We start from the raw sequence: 14,793 nt of genomic DNA on the forward strand, positions 1-14,793 counted from the left end.
TGCTTCCTCCACAACTCCAGCATTTGGATGCATCTGGATGCTCCACGCTGTTTCCATTTTGAGAATGGGACACATTTTCCTCTCCCTGGGATTGCTAAACACAAACTCAAAATTTTCCATTCTCAACAGAAGCCACTGAAGCCAGGTTCTCGATCTGATGCAACCCAATGAATATTTAGGGAGCGACTACTCTGCAGAAAGCCCTGAGCTAGGTGCTGCTGGGGATTTAAAAAAAAAAGACAGAAATAACAATTGATATCAATATTGGGCTTACTAAGGCTTCACAGAACAGTGCTTTCTGCATCAACTCACTTAACCCTCACAGCAGATTTATGTAGGAGATGATGTTGATGATGATGACCTCCAAGTAAGGAATAAAGCAGAAGAGGACACAACAGCTAGAGTGATGTCATCAAAGGCCCAAAGCTACTTGGTGGATGAAACGGGACATGAAACCAGGTGTTTTGGCTCCTGGCCCCAAGTGCCTTTTGTGGCCATATTGCTCGTTATGAGCTCATACTGCAGTCAGGTCTCACTCGATGTCCCTCTTGAATACCTGTTGCGGGGCCACTCCTCCATAAGCAGGTATTAAGTTCCCACCATGTGATGAACTCTGTGGATTTAGAGACGGGAGAGACACTGGCCTTGGCCTTAAGAACCTTACAGCCCTGGCCTCTCATCAGAGTTCCCCACTTTTCACAAGGTCTTAGGTAGGCTGTTGGGGTTTTGAACTCCTTCCAACTTTCATCCTCAACACCATGTATGGCACTAAATCCCGTTAGCCCAGAGGCCATCTTCAGGACCCTGGACAGCTCCACCGTGCTGTAGGGTTGGCGTAGTCTGGTGTTTCAATGTACTGCGGGTTCAGGACCCTCTCCTTATCCTGTACAATGGGCTGCAGGAGTGACACATGCAGAGAACTGTCATTAATCACCTACAGGTTTCAAGCGTTTACTCACAATGATTTCTTTTCCATATTTCTTTCATTAAACTATGAGATCAGTCCATGAGCTCCCATCCCTGTATCTCCAGTCTTAATACCTCACTTGATATAAAGTAGGTGACTACAAATGTTTGAAGTTTCTCTCACTCCGTCATTCACCATAATAAATTTACATAAAGGGGGAGGGCTGCCCATTATTACATTTCAGATCCCAGAGAGAGAGGTCAAGGGCTGGACACTGTTACGTTCTTGTTCCTTAGTGGGAGACATGAAGTAAACTAATTCTCCTTTGTATGTCTCAGAGGAGGTATTGCTGCCTGATGCACTCAGGGATGAAAAGAGCTTGGGCTGGACAGTCAAGACAAATCTGAGTTCCAAGCTCAGTTCTGCTTCTTAGCTGTGTGACTGTGTGCAAGCTACTTAACACCTGTGTACCAATGTCTTCATTGGCAGAAGAAGAAAAATAACTTCACCCTTGCAAACGAAATATGCATATGTGTGCATATAAAATATACTACAGCACAGACAGTCAGTTCTTGCCAGTCGTGGATCTGAAGTACACGTGCATCTATGCATGGAGAGGTAAATACTGAGAGCACCGTGCGTCATCTACTTTCAATTTCTCAACATTGTAGCAATGGCAGAGAGCTCTGGAAACCAAGCTATGGGAAGGCTAAGCAAGGTATCTAAGGTTACAGAGACAGGAGCTAGCTTTTCTGACACAAACTTTTTGAAATTATTCTAATTCTACTGGAATGAAACATCTTCCAAGTTTCTTCTAGTCTCACCCCAGCAAATCCATGCACATTTATCCTCATGAGGAAAGGGCCTCGCTGGCTTAATGTAACTCTGACTTGCGGACATTTCAAAATAAGAGTTGCCTCATTTTCTTCAGTAAAATGCAGTAACTTGAAAGAAGCAGCGGCATGTTTCCAGGAAGAGCACGGTTCAATGACTGGTCTCCGGACTTTGCTGTACTCTTACTAACTATTCCTAGCATCTGAACTCACATCAAACATGGTCACAGAGTCCCTTTGAATAGCCTCTTCCCAAATGGTTATTTACACATCGTTAAATTCTTAACAGAGGGAGAAACCAAAGGCTGAAGTGTTCCAAGCCACCACAAAGTCAGGGTTCACCAGAGACACCGGAAAACCAATGTGCACTGGCAATGAGTCAGCTGGCACTGAAGTGTCCAACGTTTTTATTCCATTTTATCCAAAAAGAAACTACAGCACCAGACTGAACACCAGCAACCCCAACCCTGGCCTGTCTGGGGCTGGGGGCTCTGGGGGCAGGCTGCCCGGGCTTCAGTGCAGCTTCCACACTTGCTGACCGCCTTGCCTGTACCAGGGAGCTCAGTCCTCGAGGCTCAGCTTCCCCCTGTGCTAGATGCAGACGACACCCCCTTCACTCAGGCTGACGGGATGAGCTTCCCAAATGACACAGCGCTCATCGGCAAGAACGGCTATTATTTTTCAGACCCAGAGGTCTTCAGAGCAGACCCAGGGCTGGGCAGGGATGACTTACCGGAGCTCCTGGTGGCCCGGGTGGACCCTGGTGACCTCGTGGTCCTGGGGCTCCCTGGTAACACAAGCCAAACCCGCATTAGCCACGACTCCCCCTCCACATCACCTGGGCCACCCCCATGACCCTCTGCTGACTCCGAGTTTTCTCCCAGAGTTCTGAACAGGGACCCAGAGACACAGGGTGGGGATCTGGCAGAAAGTCAGCTTGGCCCATCTCTGCAAGGCCCCATCTGAGCTCAGCAAGCAGTTTCACCCCCATGGCCATGGCCTTTCTATTTCTGCTCCCACCCGAAAGCCCCACGAGAGGACCCACTCGCCTCTTACCTGCTCACCCTTCAGGCCCTCTCTCTGCACCTGAGGGACAAACCAGATGTCAGCAAAGGTGGTGGCATTTTCTCAACAGGCAAGTTCTCTCCACTCCATTCAGGGTATTTACACAGCATGCTGTAAGGCAGCCATTTCTGACTTTTCTCTGATTTTATCCCATTTTTAGTGTGCAAAGCCTTGAATCTAGCTCCTGTCCTCAGAAGAGTTCCATCTCTTTCTTAGAGGCAAGGACTCTCCCAACTACACAATTACATCAGTGCTTGCGTCCACAGTTCCACCCACCGGTGACTGATTCACTTACCACAGCGCCCGGCACACCAGGAGGTCCTACGGGCCCCACAGCCCCCTGCGGAGAAACGACAAACACTGCCACAGAGTGAACCTTTGCCACCTTCTCCTGCTGTTCCCCACCCCTTCGAGGCCCTTGCTTATTCATACAAGTCCTCAGGACCACTTCCGTCTCTGAGCTCCACCACACACGCCATCACGCCTGGTCTTACCGCCTGCCTGTAACCGGCTCAAATTCTCTTTATCTAATTCTTATCTCTGCATCAAGATCGCAGGAGCCTTGTTTTCTTATGTGCCTCTCCAGCCAGGTGCCTCGATTTGACTGGTACTTTTCACAGCTTTCTGCTCAAGAGCATCCCTTGGTCCCCTGTTCAGTGGGCGCCTGCTTGCACCAGACGCTGCATTAGGCGCAGCAGGAGCAAGGGTTAGCGCTCACAGAGCAGCCTCTGGGCCGAGTCCGTGGTTCAGCACGTGGTCAGCGTTCAATGAATGTTTATTAAATGAGTAACACAAATGCTGTGATGCTCCCTGCCCCTTTTCAGCAGGTCGTGACATACAAAAGGCTTGCTCTTTGTCTCCTTCTCTTTACCACCTGGTCACCAGGGCTCTGATGGCTGTGGCTGGGTCAGATTTTCCGGAGTGTGGGTTCACCTGGGGCGTATTTTTTGACCGTGGCAACATAAAAGCCTCCACTGCTATTACTCCAGTGCCTCAGAGCTGAGACAAGGACACTGCCTGGGGCCAATGTCCCCATACATGGCTTAGAGTTGTAACTCCTCATTCTCCCTAGAGGCTCGCTCAGGGAGCACGGGACGCATTCACAAACTATCCCTGAATAAGCTGGCAAAGAGTAGACGAGTCGCTGAATAAACAGCAAAGCGAGCTGTTAGCTCCTAAGGCTCAGGAGGAAGAATAAATGACTCAAGGCACGTCTGTCACCCCCACAGCACCTGAGGCTCTGGTTTCTGGACGGAGCGTTTTCTCTGACACCAAAACTGACGCACTCACAATTCTGATGCTTCCACTGCTGCCCAAGGTTGGAAAACTCACATCTTTACGTAGCATCAGGTGCCTCTCTAAAATCTCAATTAGCAATGTTTCTTTTTTTCAAATAGACCTTACTTTTTAGAGCAGTTTTAGCCACACAGCAAAGTTGCATGGAAAGTACCGAGTGGATAACCAGAGTCAATTTTCCCCGCCAACCCTTCCTTCCCGTGTTGCACATGCAATAACCAAGCCCTGCCTCAGAAACGTGTTTGTGTTCCAGCTTTCCCCTGCATGGCACCACCGCCCACACACACACGTGCACACATATGCTCACAGGCTGCATTTTTTATCATTCTCTATCCTCTCCAGACACTTCCACGGCGTGTATGCATGCCCAGCTCCATGCACACAGAACCCAGCTTGACTATCTCATCTCCATTTCTCACTGTGACTTGGGGTGTGTCTCTCACATGTAAATTTACACATAAATGAGAGAGTTGTGTGTGGCTGAATAATGAGGTTCATAACTTGGAGGTTCACAATTGCATCTTTCCTTTTTTATTTACACCATGTTTCATTATTACATTTATTTTATTTCCTTGTTGCATTTCTCATTATTATTATTACATCACAAAAGTGAATTTCAATAATAGTCATGAAATCAATTAATTAACGCACGTTTTCTCACCTGCATAGGTAATGTTACAGACTGCGAGATCAAACGACCTGAAATATTAACTCCTTATTAAGGAAAACCAAAATCCTCCAGTCTGTCCATAATAATCATGCGCATACAGCTGATAGACATTGCACCATTTTTATCTGCCATGCCTTGTTTCAAGGACTTGAAGTGGGTTCAATATTTTCCTCTCAGATACTATCCTATCTTAGAGACGAGGAAACCGAGGCACAGAGATGTTCAAGGTCAAAAAGCCAGGAAGTGACGAACCGTCTGTCCCTGAACCATTCTTTCCACTATGTGGGTGTCACATTTTTGCAAAAATCTGTTTTATCCATTGTGCTAGGTCAGCCTCCCAGGTGGCGCCCAGTGGCCTCCCTCCTGGCATTCACACCCTGTGCAGTGACCCCCCGAGTGTACCCATGTGACTATGTGGCCAACAGCATGCAGCAGAAGTGATGGTGTGCGTGTCTAAGATGAAGTTGTAAACATGACTGTGGGTTCCGCTGTGGAACCGCCCACCCAGCCCTGGCCCCAGACCACTCACCACACACTCTAGGGGAGGCAATTTCCACTTCTGTGAGCAGCCCCATGGAGAGGCCCATGTAATGAGGCCGACAGCCACCAAAGACCCTGTTAATGAGCCTGAAAGTGGCTTCTTCAGGAGAGACAAGTACATCCTGGTGACCGCCTGACTACAGCCTCATGGAAGACCCTGAGACAGACAGGCCCAGCTGTCCTGCTCTTAGATTCCCGGCCCTCAGAAGCTGGGTGAGACAACCTTTTGTTTCACACCTCTCAGGTTCAGGATGATTTGTTATGCAGCAGGAGGTAACTAATACAACCATCAGGTCAATCCATTAAAACTCTAAGTACAGTTTAAGTAGAGAATCCCCTGATACTGAGGCCTGCGGTGCAACATCACATGGGCAGTTAAGGTCTACAGCCACCGTGGCATCTTGAACACACCAATTTTCTGGGCCTCTGTTCTCGCATCTGTAAAGGGAGGGGGATTTAAAAGACCAGCTCTACGGTTCCAATGACTTTCTCAAATTGCAAAGTATCTAAGACCTGCCCCGGCGATGTTCCCTCGGGATGAGTGGAGAGGCGTCATAGCACCCGAGAACTGCTCGTTTCTGCGCTATTCCAAAGAACGACCCGATCACACGTGACCCGTCCCCCGTCTTCCCCCTTCTGCTGCACTCAAGTTTCCTAAACCATGAAAACTCAGCTGTTTCCCAACCAAGAGGGGCCAAAAACCTCTACAAGTGAGGTGGAAGCTTGGAATTTATAATAGACACACCCAGACAGGCAGTAGCAGGAAAGAGCTGTCACCTGGATCCAAACCTTCATTCGCTCTTAGTGACTTGAAATAAAGGACTTATTTTAGGATTTAGCACCCCCTGTTAAGGGGCTGCAAGAATACATTAGAACCCTGACAGCAGGGTAAGATAACCATGCAAATCTAAAAGTACTGAGACAGAGAGAGAATAATTAACTCAGCTAGAACTGAACTGACCAAGCAAGCTGGGAAGATACCAACATTCTCCAGCCATCGTTCCTAAACGGAGGCTCTTTGAGCCCGCAGGCCTATTTATTTACTTGTAACCTACCCTCGTTGCTTCTGTAAGGAGTTCAGCAGTCTTCTCCTTTCCTTGTTTTCAGCTCGTGCTGAGGACTAGTCTGAGATGGGCGCTGCCCTCCCCCAGACTCTGCAGTGTGACGCTGAGCAGCAGGGACATGCTCTGGTCTCGCCCTCCTTGGCTGAGCGGGACTCCTGCTCTCCCGGCCCCACCCCAGCGGTTCTCAAACCCCAAGTCTGACGTCTTCCCTAAGGGCCTGTCTGAGCATCTGGGGGAGACTCTTTCTCCTGTCCTCAAACCTGGGCTGTCTCCCATCAGCCCTCTTACAGTCGTCCAGGATACACCACACCAGCTTAGCTTCCCTCCGTTACCCTGAGCGCCCGGACGGGTATCCTCGTCACATACCTTTTCACAGAGCGTCATAATTTGCAAAAAGAAAAAAAAGTTCACACACAGTTCTTTCAGTCGGGATACAGAAATTCTAAGCAGCAAATTCACTGAGTTAAGCCTTGCTGGAAAAAAATGCTCTAAAATAGATGCCCAGCAGGCTGAGATACAACCTTCATTTTGCTTATGAAATAGCACATTTTCAGGATTATAATTCTGGTAAAAAAAAATTTAATGTTGCAATGGAAAGAGAAGGAGAAAAGGAGGACGAGGGAAGGGCATTTGTAAGATTTTTTTTTGTATTTGTTCCCAGCCTTAGTCCAAAAAGCAATTTAAGTAGCACAAGATTTTAATATGTCTGGATAGTATATAATAGGGATTTTTGTTTGTTTTTTAATGGATTTTTAATCCTAAAGAAAAAACATGCTTAAGTGCAACAACCAGAAACTTCTTGTTAGCTGACTCCTGGTGCCTAACTCATCACTCTGTCTTCACTCTATTCCCCAAACTCCAGCCTGCGCCCCCCAGCAACACACACACAACAGCCCTGACTGCTCGTCCAGAGCCCCCTCCCACCCAGGGCCTGGCTTACCTTCTCTCCCTGGGGCCCTGGCACGCCGGGAGGGCCGGCTCTTCCCTGGAGGGAAGAAAGGCAAGGTCAGGGGCAGTGAGCGGAGAAGGCAGGGGTTGAGGGTGACACACCTCCGACTGCAACAAGGCTTTTCCCCAGAAGACACAGTCTGCCTTGGACAAGACTTCCCAGACTGTGCTTATGGCTAGAAAGTTCTTCCTTAGCTAACCTGACACCACATCTCCCTGTGGTCCCCTCTGGACTCACACTGGCACTGGAGTGGAGAACGCATTCTGACCCAGAAAAGGACCCTTCCTGAGGGACGTGAGGGACACATCGGAGACACTCTGGGAAGGAGGCTGGAAGAAAGCAGCCGAGAGCTGCTCAGAGCAAGGGGAGCTCGGAGGGCCATGCCTGTGGTGTCACATGGAGCCCTCAGGGCGCGCTGGGGCCCGGAGCCTCCGTGGCTGAGGAGGTGGGAAGGGCTGCCTGGACTCTGGATCAGGAGGCGGTAATCAGGCAGGGACAACCAAGGTCCCAGCGGGCTGGCACAGCGACGCCCAAGTTGCACCTCCTCCTCTTCGGTGTTCCCACGCAGAGGCCTTTCAGGAGTGGCTCCGACGAGCCCGGGCGTTTAAAGCTCCACTGAAGCAGGAAGTAAGGAGGGGCCCAGGGGCCACCCCTCCCTGGGGGCCCTCCTGTGGGTCGCCTCCTGGAAGTGGGGAGGGATCGGAGGGCAGCTGGACGACCAGAGGTAACCCTGGTGATTAGTGCTTTTCGCAGTGATTCACCTAGAGGTACGAGGAGAGACGCATTCGGAGACGCAGGAGTCCTCTCGCTTCTCTCTTACTGCGAACAGCAGAGATCCGGACAGAAGCTACACGTCCCGCCACAGGAGAAGGCGCTCCGTGGCTCTCACTCGGCCTGGCCTTCTGCGAACCCTCCCCCCGCCTTCAGGCCGTCAGAACTGCACCCACTTGCTCATTGACTGCTTTTCGGCTATTCTTTTGTGGAAGGGGCGTTTCTTTCTTGGCCATCGTCACCATGTGGGCATTTCCAGGGCTAACAGCCAGGACTGGCACAGAGATGGCCCACAGTGAATCAGCAAAAGTGAATAAACTGTGGCACGTTCGCACCATCGAGCACTAACTGGTCATCTGGGTCACAACGTTGGAGAACAGTTAAGAAAACGGTTACATGTTTATGCTGTAGGGTTAAAGGAAGGGGGCAAGATGGGAAAGGTATGATTCTAATTTGTTAAATCACAATAAATATAAACCAAGATGTTATTTTGGGTGATGGGATTAACCATAAATTTAACTTATATTAATATAGCATGTTAAAGTTAATGTATTTATTATGATGAATTCATGTATCAAATACAATTTATGTATTTAATCAATTCATCATCTACTAAAAATATAAGTATATTATACAAATAAACATTTTTCTAAATGGTCTTCAAGTAGATGCATAATTTTCAGCTTTATTTAGTTTTAACCATTTGAACATTTAAATTTGGTTATTTTGCGCATAGTATGTTAACATAGTTCAAAACTCAAGTGCATAAGAATTTCCTTCCCGTCCCATCCATCAGCCACTGCGGGTCCCCTTTCGGAGGCAACCAAGGAAGCAAGTTACTAGTTTCCTGACTGTCCTTCCAAAGACAGCCCGTGTCTCTACAAGGCACAGATGCATCTTTCACACCGTTGTACACGTGCCTTTATTTCTCAGTTAGCAATACACCTTGCAGAACATCCACATCATGTCTTAGGAGTTCCTCGGATTCCCGCAGCTTCATGCTATTCTCCTGTATCTACACACTGGATTCATTCAACTGGTTCCATACTGATGAGCGTCTGGGCTGTTTGCAACCTTTCATTCTCAGGGACAGGACTGCAGTGAACACGTCACTGAACACATGCATGTCACCCACGGCCCTCATGGTAACGATCACATGTCATGTTACTGAGGTTAGAATGGGTTCAAGGTGTTCTCTGGGAACACTGGCCTTGAGGAGTCCTGTGGGAACGTAAGCCGGGGGCTGGTGGCTAAGTCTCCTGGAGCCCCAGCCGAGCAGGACACAGACAGGGGTGCCCAGGCCCTATGAGTTTGTGTGAGGCCCCAGTCCACTCTGTCCGCCAAAGAAACCCAGCCCACTGGAGCCAATGCTGCCTACCTGCTCTCCGGTCTCCCCCTGCTTCCCAGGGAATCCATCCAGACCTCGATCCCCCTGGCAAAAGAAGGAAAAAGAAGAAATGAGGAACAGAGGGACATCCCCGTGGTCAATGGCATAAAAAGGAAGTGTAAACAGAGGCCCCGGGCGCCGGATCATGCTCCACTCTCCACCAGAGACCTTCGGATACAGGACAGCCAGACACACATGGCCTGGAGTTTGTGTCCTGGGGGTCAAGGAGCATAAGTGAAAGGTCAGGGAAACCACATTCCTACCTCTGCCCTTCATTTCACAAACCTGTGACTGAAGGGAGACCATGAAAGCAATGGCTGCACGGGGCCTGCAATACAGTTCATCAAGCGGCCGCGACGTTTTACTCACCGTTCATCCATCCAGTGAGTAGGTATGAACATCCAGTGTGAACCCAGGGCCGGGAGTAGACCTCAGCGTTCACTGTTGGCTAACGGCAGGCTCTCATCCAGGCAACCACCCAGCCTCCACCCACCAGCTATGTTCAGACAGAGCTGGGTTTGAATCTCTCATCAGCTGTGGAATCTTGGGAAAATCCCTTGACCTCTCTGAGATGTGTCTGTTGACTGTTTCCTGGGGATGAAAACCATCCCTTCCTCGGGCAAGTGGCGAAGCCACAGCCTTGCCCCACTGTTTGGGAGACGTTCCCAGGTGATGGAGGCCTGGGGTGCCTGCCCTCTGCTGCACTAGGTCACCTGGATCTGACAGTCAAGGTCCTGCAGAGGCTGGGGGCCTGTATCCACCTCATCTTGACACATCCTGGCTGTGTCTACACTACTGTCCTTTGCTTTGGTTCCCACACCTCCCATTCACCAGTTCTCCCTCCTATGGGGGGTCTGGTCTTGAGGAGTCCTGTGGGAACGGATTGATGAAGGACTAGGCCCTGCCTTCAAGGTCCCAGAGCTCAGTCCTCACCAGACCCACCACCTTCAGCCCAGGAGCTGGCCTGCAACAGGCACAGTGCAACAGCAGGTGCTTGAGGGACCCTGGAGGCCTGGAGGCCTGTTCTGAACCCCAGGCGAGGGCAGCATGGGCCTGGGTCTCTATGCCCTCAGGGGCCGGTCAGGCCAGAATGCCGCATGCCCAGGCCTCTGGGCAGAAGCAAGGGCGAGCCCGCCACGCACTCTGGACACAGAGGCCGGGCGACGCTCGTGCTGGTCTACAGCTCAGCCTGACTGTCGAGTCTGTTCCCCAAATCCTGCGCCCACGGTGCAGGTGGGGCGCTTTCAAATCAGAGCCCTGTTCCCTGGTGCACAGAGCTGCGCGTCGAGCCCCACGCCTGAGCCCTCAGCTACTCCAAGGGCCACTTTCAAGTCTGCAGAGTAAAGGACAGGGGCAGAGGGCCGCAGAGAGGAGGTGACCTGTACCTCACGGAACCCTGTGAAATCTCTCAAAAGAACCAAGAGATGCAAATCTTAATGACCCCGGGTCAGAGGTTTCACTTTTTAAGCTACAGGGACTAAAATCTAATATCCAACAAACAGGAACCAGGCTGTGGAGCCTGAAGTGTGCCCTGCCCTCTTCCTTCCGAGGAGACTTTCGGGAAGCCACGTGGCCACGTGCTCCCAGAGCCACACAACACGTTCATTTCCTTGGGCCAGAACTCCCCCTTCTGGGGGAGCAGCCTAAGGAAAGCATCCTAACTTGAAAAATAAATAAATAAAGCTATGGCTGCAAAAGCGTTCACCAAAGCATTAGTTTTAATCATGAAAAACTGAAAACAACCCAACATGGTCAACAACAGGGAAACAGGCCCATAAATCAGGGTCTGGTCCCACAGTGGGATGCTGTGCGGCCGCTGGACGTGAATCACAGAAGGAACGGCACGGGGAGCTGCCGCACGCAGGAACAACGGACAAGGTAGGACGCAGTGCGGCAGGTGCCGCGTGTGACCACGTGGGGGGGGGGGGTGTGTGCAAGAGGAAGTCCTGCAGGACGTGCCTGTGTCCACTGCAGCTGCGGCAGGGTGACACGATCAGGGGCTGTCTTCCACTGTTTTCCAAAAATAGTGAAATGAAACTACATTTCTTAATTTAGAAATCCCCTGTAAAGCCAGGGAAATGTACTCCAGGAAGACAGAATGGGGTAGGCGCTGAATAGGTGTCTGGAACATGGCTTTGGGCAAGAGGACCAAGCGCCAGCTCCTGGCCGGAAGGAACCCCGGGGATGGATGGGCCAGGGGAGAGCTTCCCGGGAAGCCGCACCCACTGCGGTCTGGGCAGGGGAAGGTGGGGGTGGGTCCTCCCTCCACCCCACGGAGCCCCGAGCTCTCTACAGCATTAGCACCGGTGGGAGGGCCCGGTCTGGGGGTTACTCGTGATGGGTGGCATCCTCAGGAAGGACGGCCAGCCTTGGCCCTTCTCGAGTCTGTCACCACAGGCACCACCTTCAGCGAGTTTACGAGTCAGCCTGGGTCATGTCACAGCACTGGCTGAACTGGGCTGAATGTGGGTCACCGAGGCCACAACTGTTGCCACACACCCTCTCTCTGTTTGAGAGTCAGGGTGACCAAGGAGAGGAGAACTTAAGCAACTTGCCAAGTGAGATGTGGGTCCCTGGCAGCAGCTGGAACTTTTTGAGGCCCAATCCCAGGCTCTTTCAAAAGCTCTCTGGCCTGGAAACCCGAAACTCTGTCTTTGTGAGGCGACTGCAGTCCCTGCAGGATCTGAGCCCATGGCCTTCCCAGCCCAGCGCTTACACTCAGGGCGGGAAGCGAATGCCTCGTCTGCACGAGCCCCCAGCCACCCCGTGTGCACGCGTGTGTGCACACGCACACACGCGCGCACACATGCACGCGTGCACACACGCACACACACACGTGAACACACACACGTGCACACGCACACACGTGCGCACACATGTACACTTTCCCTGGGAGGCCGCACGCACTGACGGGAGCGGATTGTAAATACCTTTTCTCCTTGGGCTCCTTTTTCACCGCGCTCTCCATGGAGACCCTGGGGGAGAGGGGAAGGTGAGTAACACGGCATCCCAGCCCGGCTTCCTGTGCTCGAACTCTGAGGGCCCATGCACAGTCCGGCCGGGGTGGTGATCTGTCTCCATCAAGTCTCACTCTGCCCAGTGGCCTGCGCACTGAGCTCAAAGGTGAGCTCCCAGGGCTGGTCCCCCAGCCTGGATTACCCCATCCTCCCGGTTACAGACTCAAACACACCCTGGCCCTGGAGCACATCTGGCCGAGTGCGCGAACGTGACCTCAGAGCCAGTCCCCACCGCCACCCAGAGCCTGGGAACCGAGAAAGGGCCCCCACACTGAGCCTGAGGCCCTGGGGCCCTTTAAGCCGCAGTCGCCCACCTCCCCCAGGGGCCGGGCCCTGCCCCACCCTGCGTCCTCCCCACGGCCGGCAGGCATCCACCCCTTGCTGAGGAATCCCTCTTCGCTGTGAGGAAGTGTCAGCCAAGATGTGGGCCTCCCTGACTACAAGATCCAAAGTACAGTCACCATGCTGCCCTGCTCAGCCCATCTCCACGCTCCCACCAGGCTTCACTTTGCTCACAGCCCTCAGCCCAGGAGACACATTTTCTGTCCCCACCCCAGGAGAATGTGAACCTCCAGGAGGGCAGTACCTTCCTTCCTTCAGGACTGTGTCCCCAGAGGCTGGAAGACTGGCTGAAGCCTCATGTCCATAAACTCTAGTTGAACGACTAAGTGATTCAAAGAATGGCTGCAAAAATCCCTTGGTTTGCACAAGAATCTTGCAGAAGTTTTGCCCAAAGGCTACTGCCCCATGCTAAAGTGCAGACAATCAATGCACGTGTGTCTGCTCTTGTCAGACATGCAGGATGGACAATGTGATGCCGGGGCCACCAGCAGCCCAGCGGGCTGAAGCGTGGCTTCTCTGGGCAGGACTGCAGCCCAGGCCAGCAGCTCAGGGCATGGCCCTGCTGAAGAGGCGTGAATGTGTCCTGTGTTACTAGACGAGCTCCCTGTGTCCCCTCTTTACTCTTCCTTCCTGGAGAAGGGACCCTTGGACACTGTGAAAGGATGTTAAAGGGGGCAGGACTGCCCAGGCCCACTTATGGATTTCAGGAATAACACCTATATCTTTGGTGCCTGGAGAAGAGGCACAGGACCAGGGCCGCCGGAGGCCCTCCCTCCCAGAGGCCCATGGGGGAGGCAGGGCACACAGGCCATTTTAATTCCACTCAAGTATTTTGGCCAGATACTCGGAGATCAGGGCCTTACGTGCCCCCAAGGCAGTGCGAGCAGCCTTGTCTGAAAACTGCCTTTTCCGGTGCTTCTTTCCTTGAGACGACCTCAAGCCTTTCTTAATGGGAACCAAGAACAGGGGCGGAGGCCCAAGAAGCCGCCTGGCCCCGTTCCCACCAAGCCTGTCTGTCCATCGCTCTCCTCACAGGCACCTGGTCACTGACCACCCGCCACGTGCCTGCCACTGCTCTAGGGATCCACCAGGGATTAATGAAAATTCCACCCCTTCTGGAGTGGCAGACTGGACAGGTTCGTAAAAATGTCTTCTTTAGGTCAAGTGTCAGAAACACCCAGGCTGCTGGGCAAAAATGCAGATTCCTGGGCTCCGCACAGACCTGCTGCTTTGTTATCCAGGGGTGGGGTCCCAGGAACGTACATTTAAACATGCTCACCAGAGCTCCTTAACGTGTACCGCCACGTGTGAGCATTTCTGGTCTAAGAAGAGGCACCAAGGCTTTGCTGCCACTGGCACGTGCGGGGCAGCGGGGCCTCTGTGTGTGGGTGTAGGATGGGGGCCTGCAGGAGAGCTGGGTCCCAGTCCCAGGAGAAGGCCACGGAGCTCCCCTGCCCCAGACAGCTGCCTCTACTTACAGGAGCGCCGACGGGTCCGGAAGGTCCGGGGAGTCCGGGTGGTCCTTGGAATCCCTGCAGAAGAGCGTTCACAGGGGAAGGTTTGGGGATGGAAGAAAAGGCAGGACCAGAGGCAACAGTCAAGAACCGTGTCTGGGGACGAGATGACCGCTTCTCGCCTGCCATGTGCTGCCACGCTGCCCACACAAGGGTTCACCCAGGGACCCCTCCACCTCCGCTGCCCACCCTCTACCCACCCAATGGAGAGCATAGGCCGCTCCCTGCCTGGCGGAGCCATGATTCATCCCCAGCTCTGCAAGGAGCGGAAAACAGTGTGCTGCCTTTGAGCGACCACCCGGCCAGCACATCACTTTCGTTTTAACGTGCCCCGCGGCCATCCCAGGATCCGGCCAGGACAGGTGCGCAACTCCTGGTAACGTGACTGATTCCTGCCGCTCAGCACTTGCACTTGGCCTTGGGGCCAACAGAACCCGG

At 52.3% G+C, this 14,793-nt stretch overlaps 1 protein-coding gene across 1 annotated transcript in view; it reads right to left on the reverse strand.

Moving 5' to 3' along the window:
- The window catches only part of COL22A1 (collagen type XXII alpha 1 chain), a 212,646-nt gene that overhangs the window by 112,856 nt on the left and 84,997 nt on the right, over positions 1 to 14,793 (reverse strand). Inside the window, exons 15-21 of the mRNA XM_072949767.1 lie at positions 14,320 to 14,373; positions 12,413 to 12,457; positions 9,474 to 9,527; positions 7,316 to 7,360; positions 3,101 to 3,145; positions 2,797 to 2,826; positions 2,474 to 2,527 (exon numbers count right to left, since the gene is read on the reverse strand). Of these exons, the coding sequence (XP_072805868.1) occupies positions 2,474 to 2,527; positions 2,797 to 2,826; positions 3,101 to 3,145; positions 7,316 to 7,360; positions 9,474 to 9,527; positions 12,413 to 12,457; positions 14,320 to 14,373 (327 nt within the window). The remainder of the gene's footprint in view (positions 1 to 2,473; positions 2,528 to 2,796; positions 2,827 to 3,100; positions 3,146 to 7,315; positions 7,361 to 9,473; positions 9,528 to 12,412; positions 12,458 to 14,319; positions 14,374 to 14,793) is intronic.

This window comes from Vicugna pacos, chromosome 25, assembly GCF_048564905.1.
Source record: "Vicugna pacos chromosome 25, VicPac4, whole genome shotgun sequence".
NCBI classification, from domain to species: domain Eukaryota; kingdom Metazoa; phylum Chordata; class Mammalia; order Artiodactyla; family Camelidae; genus Vicugna; species Vicugna pacos.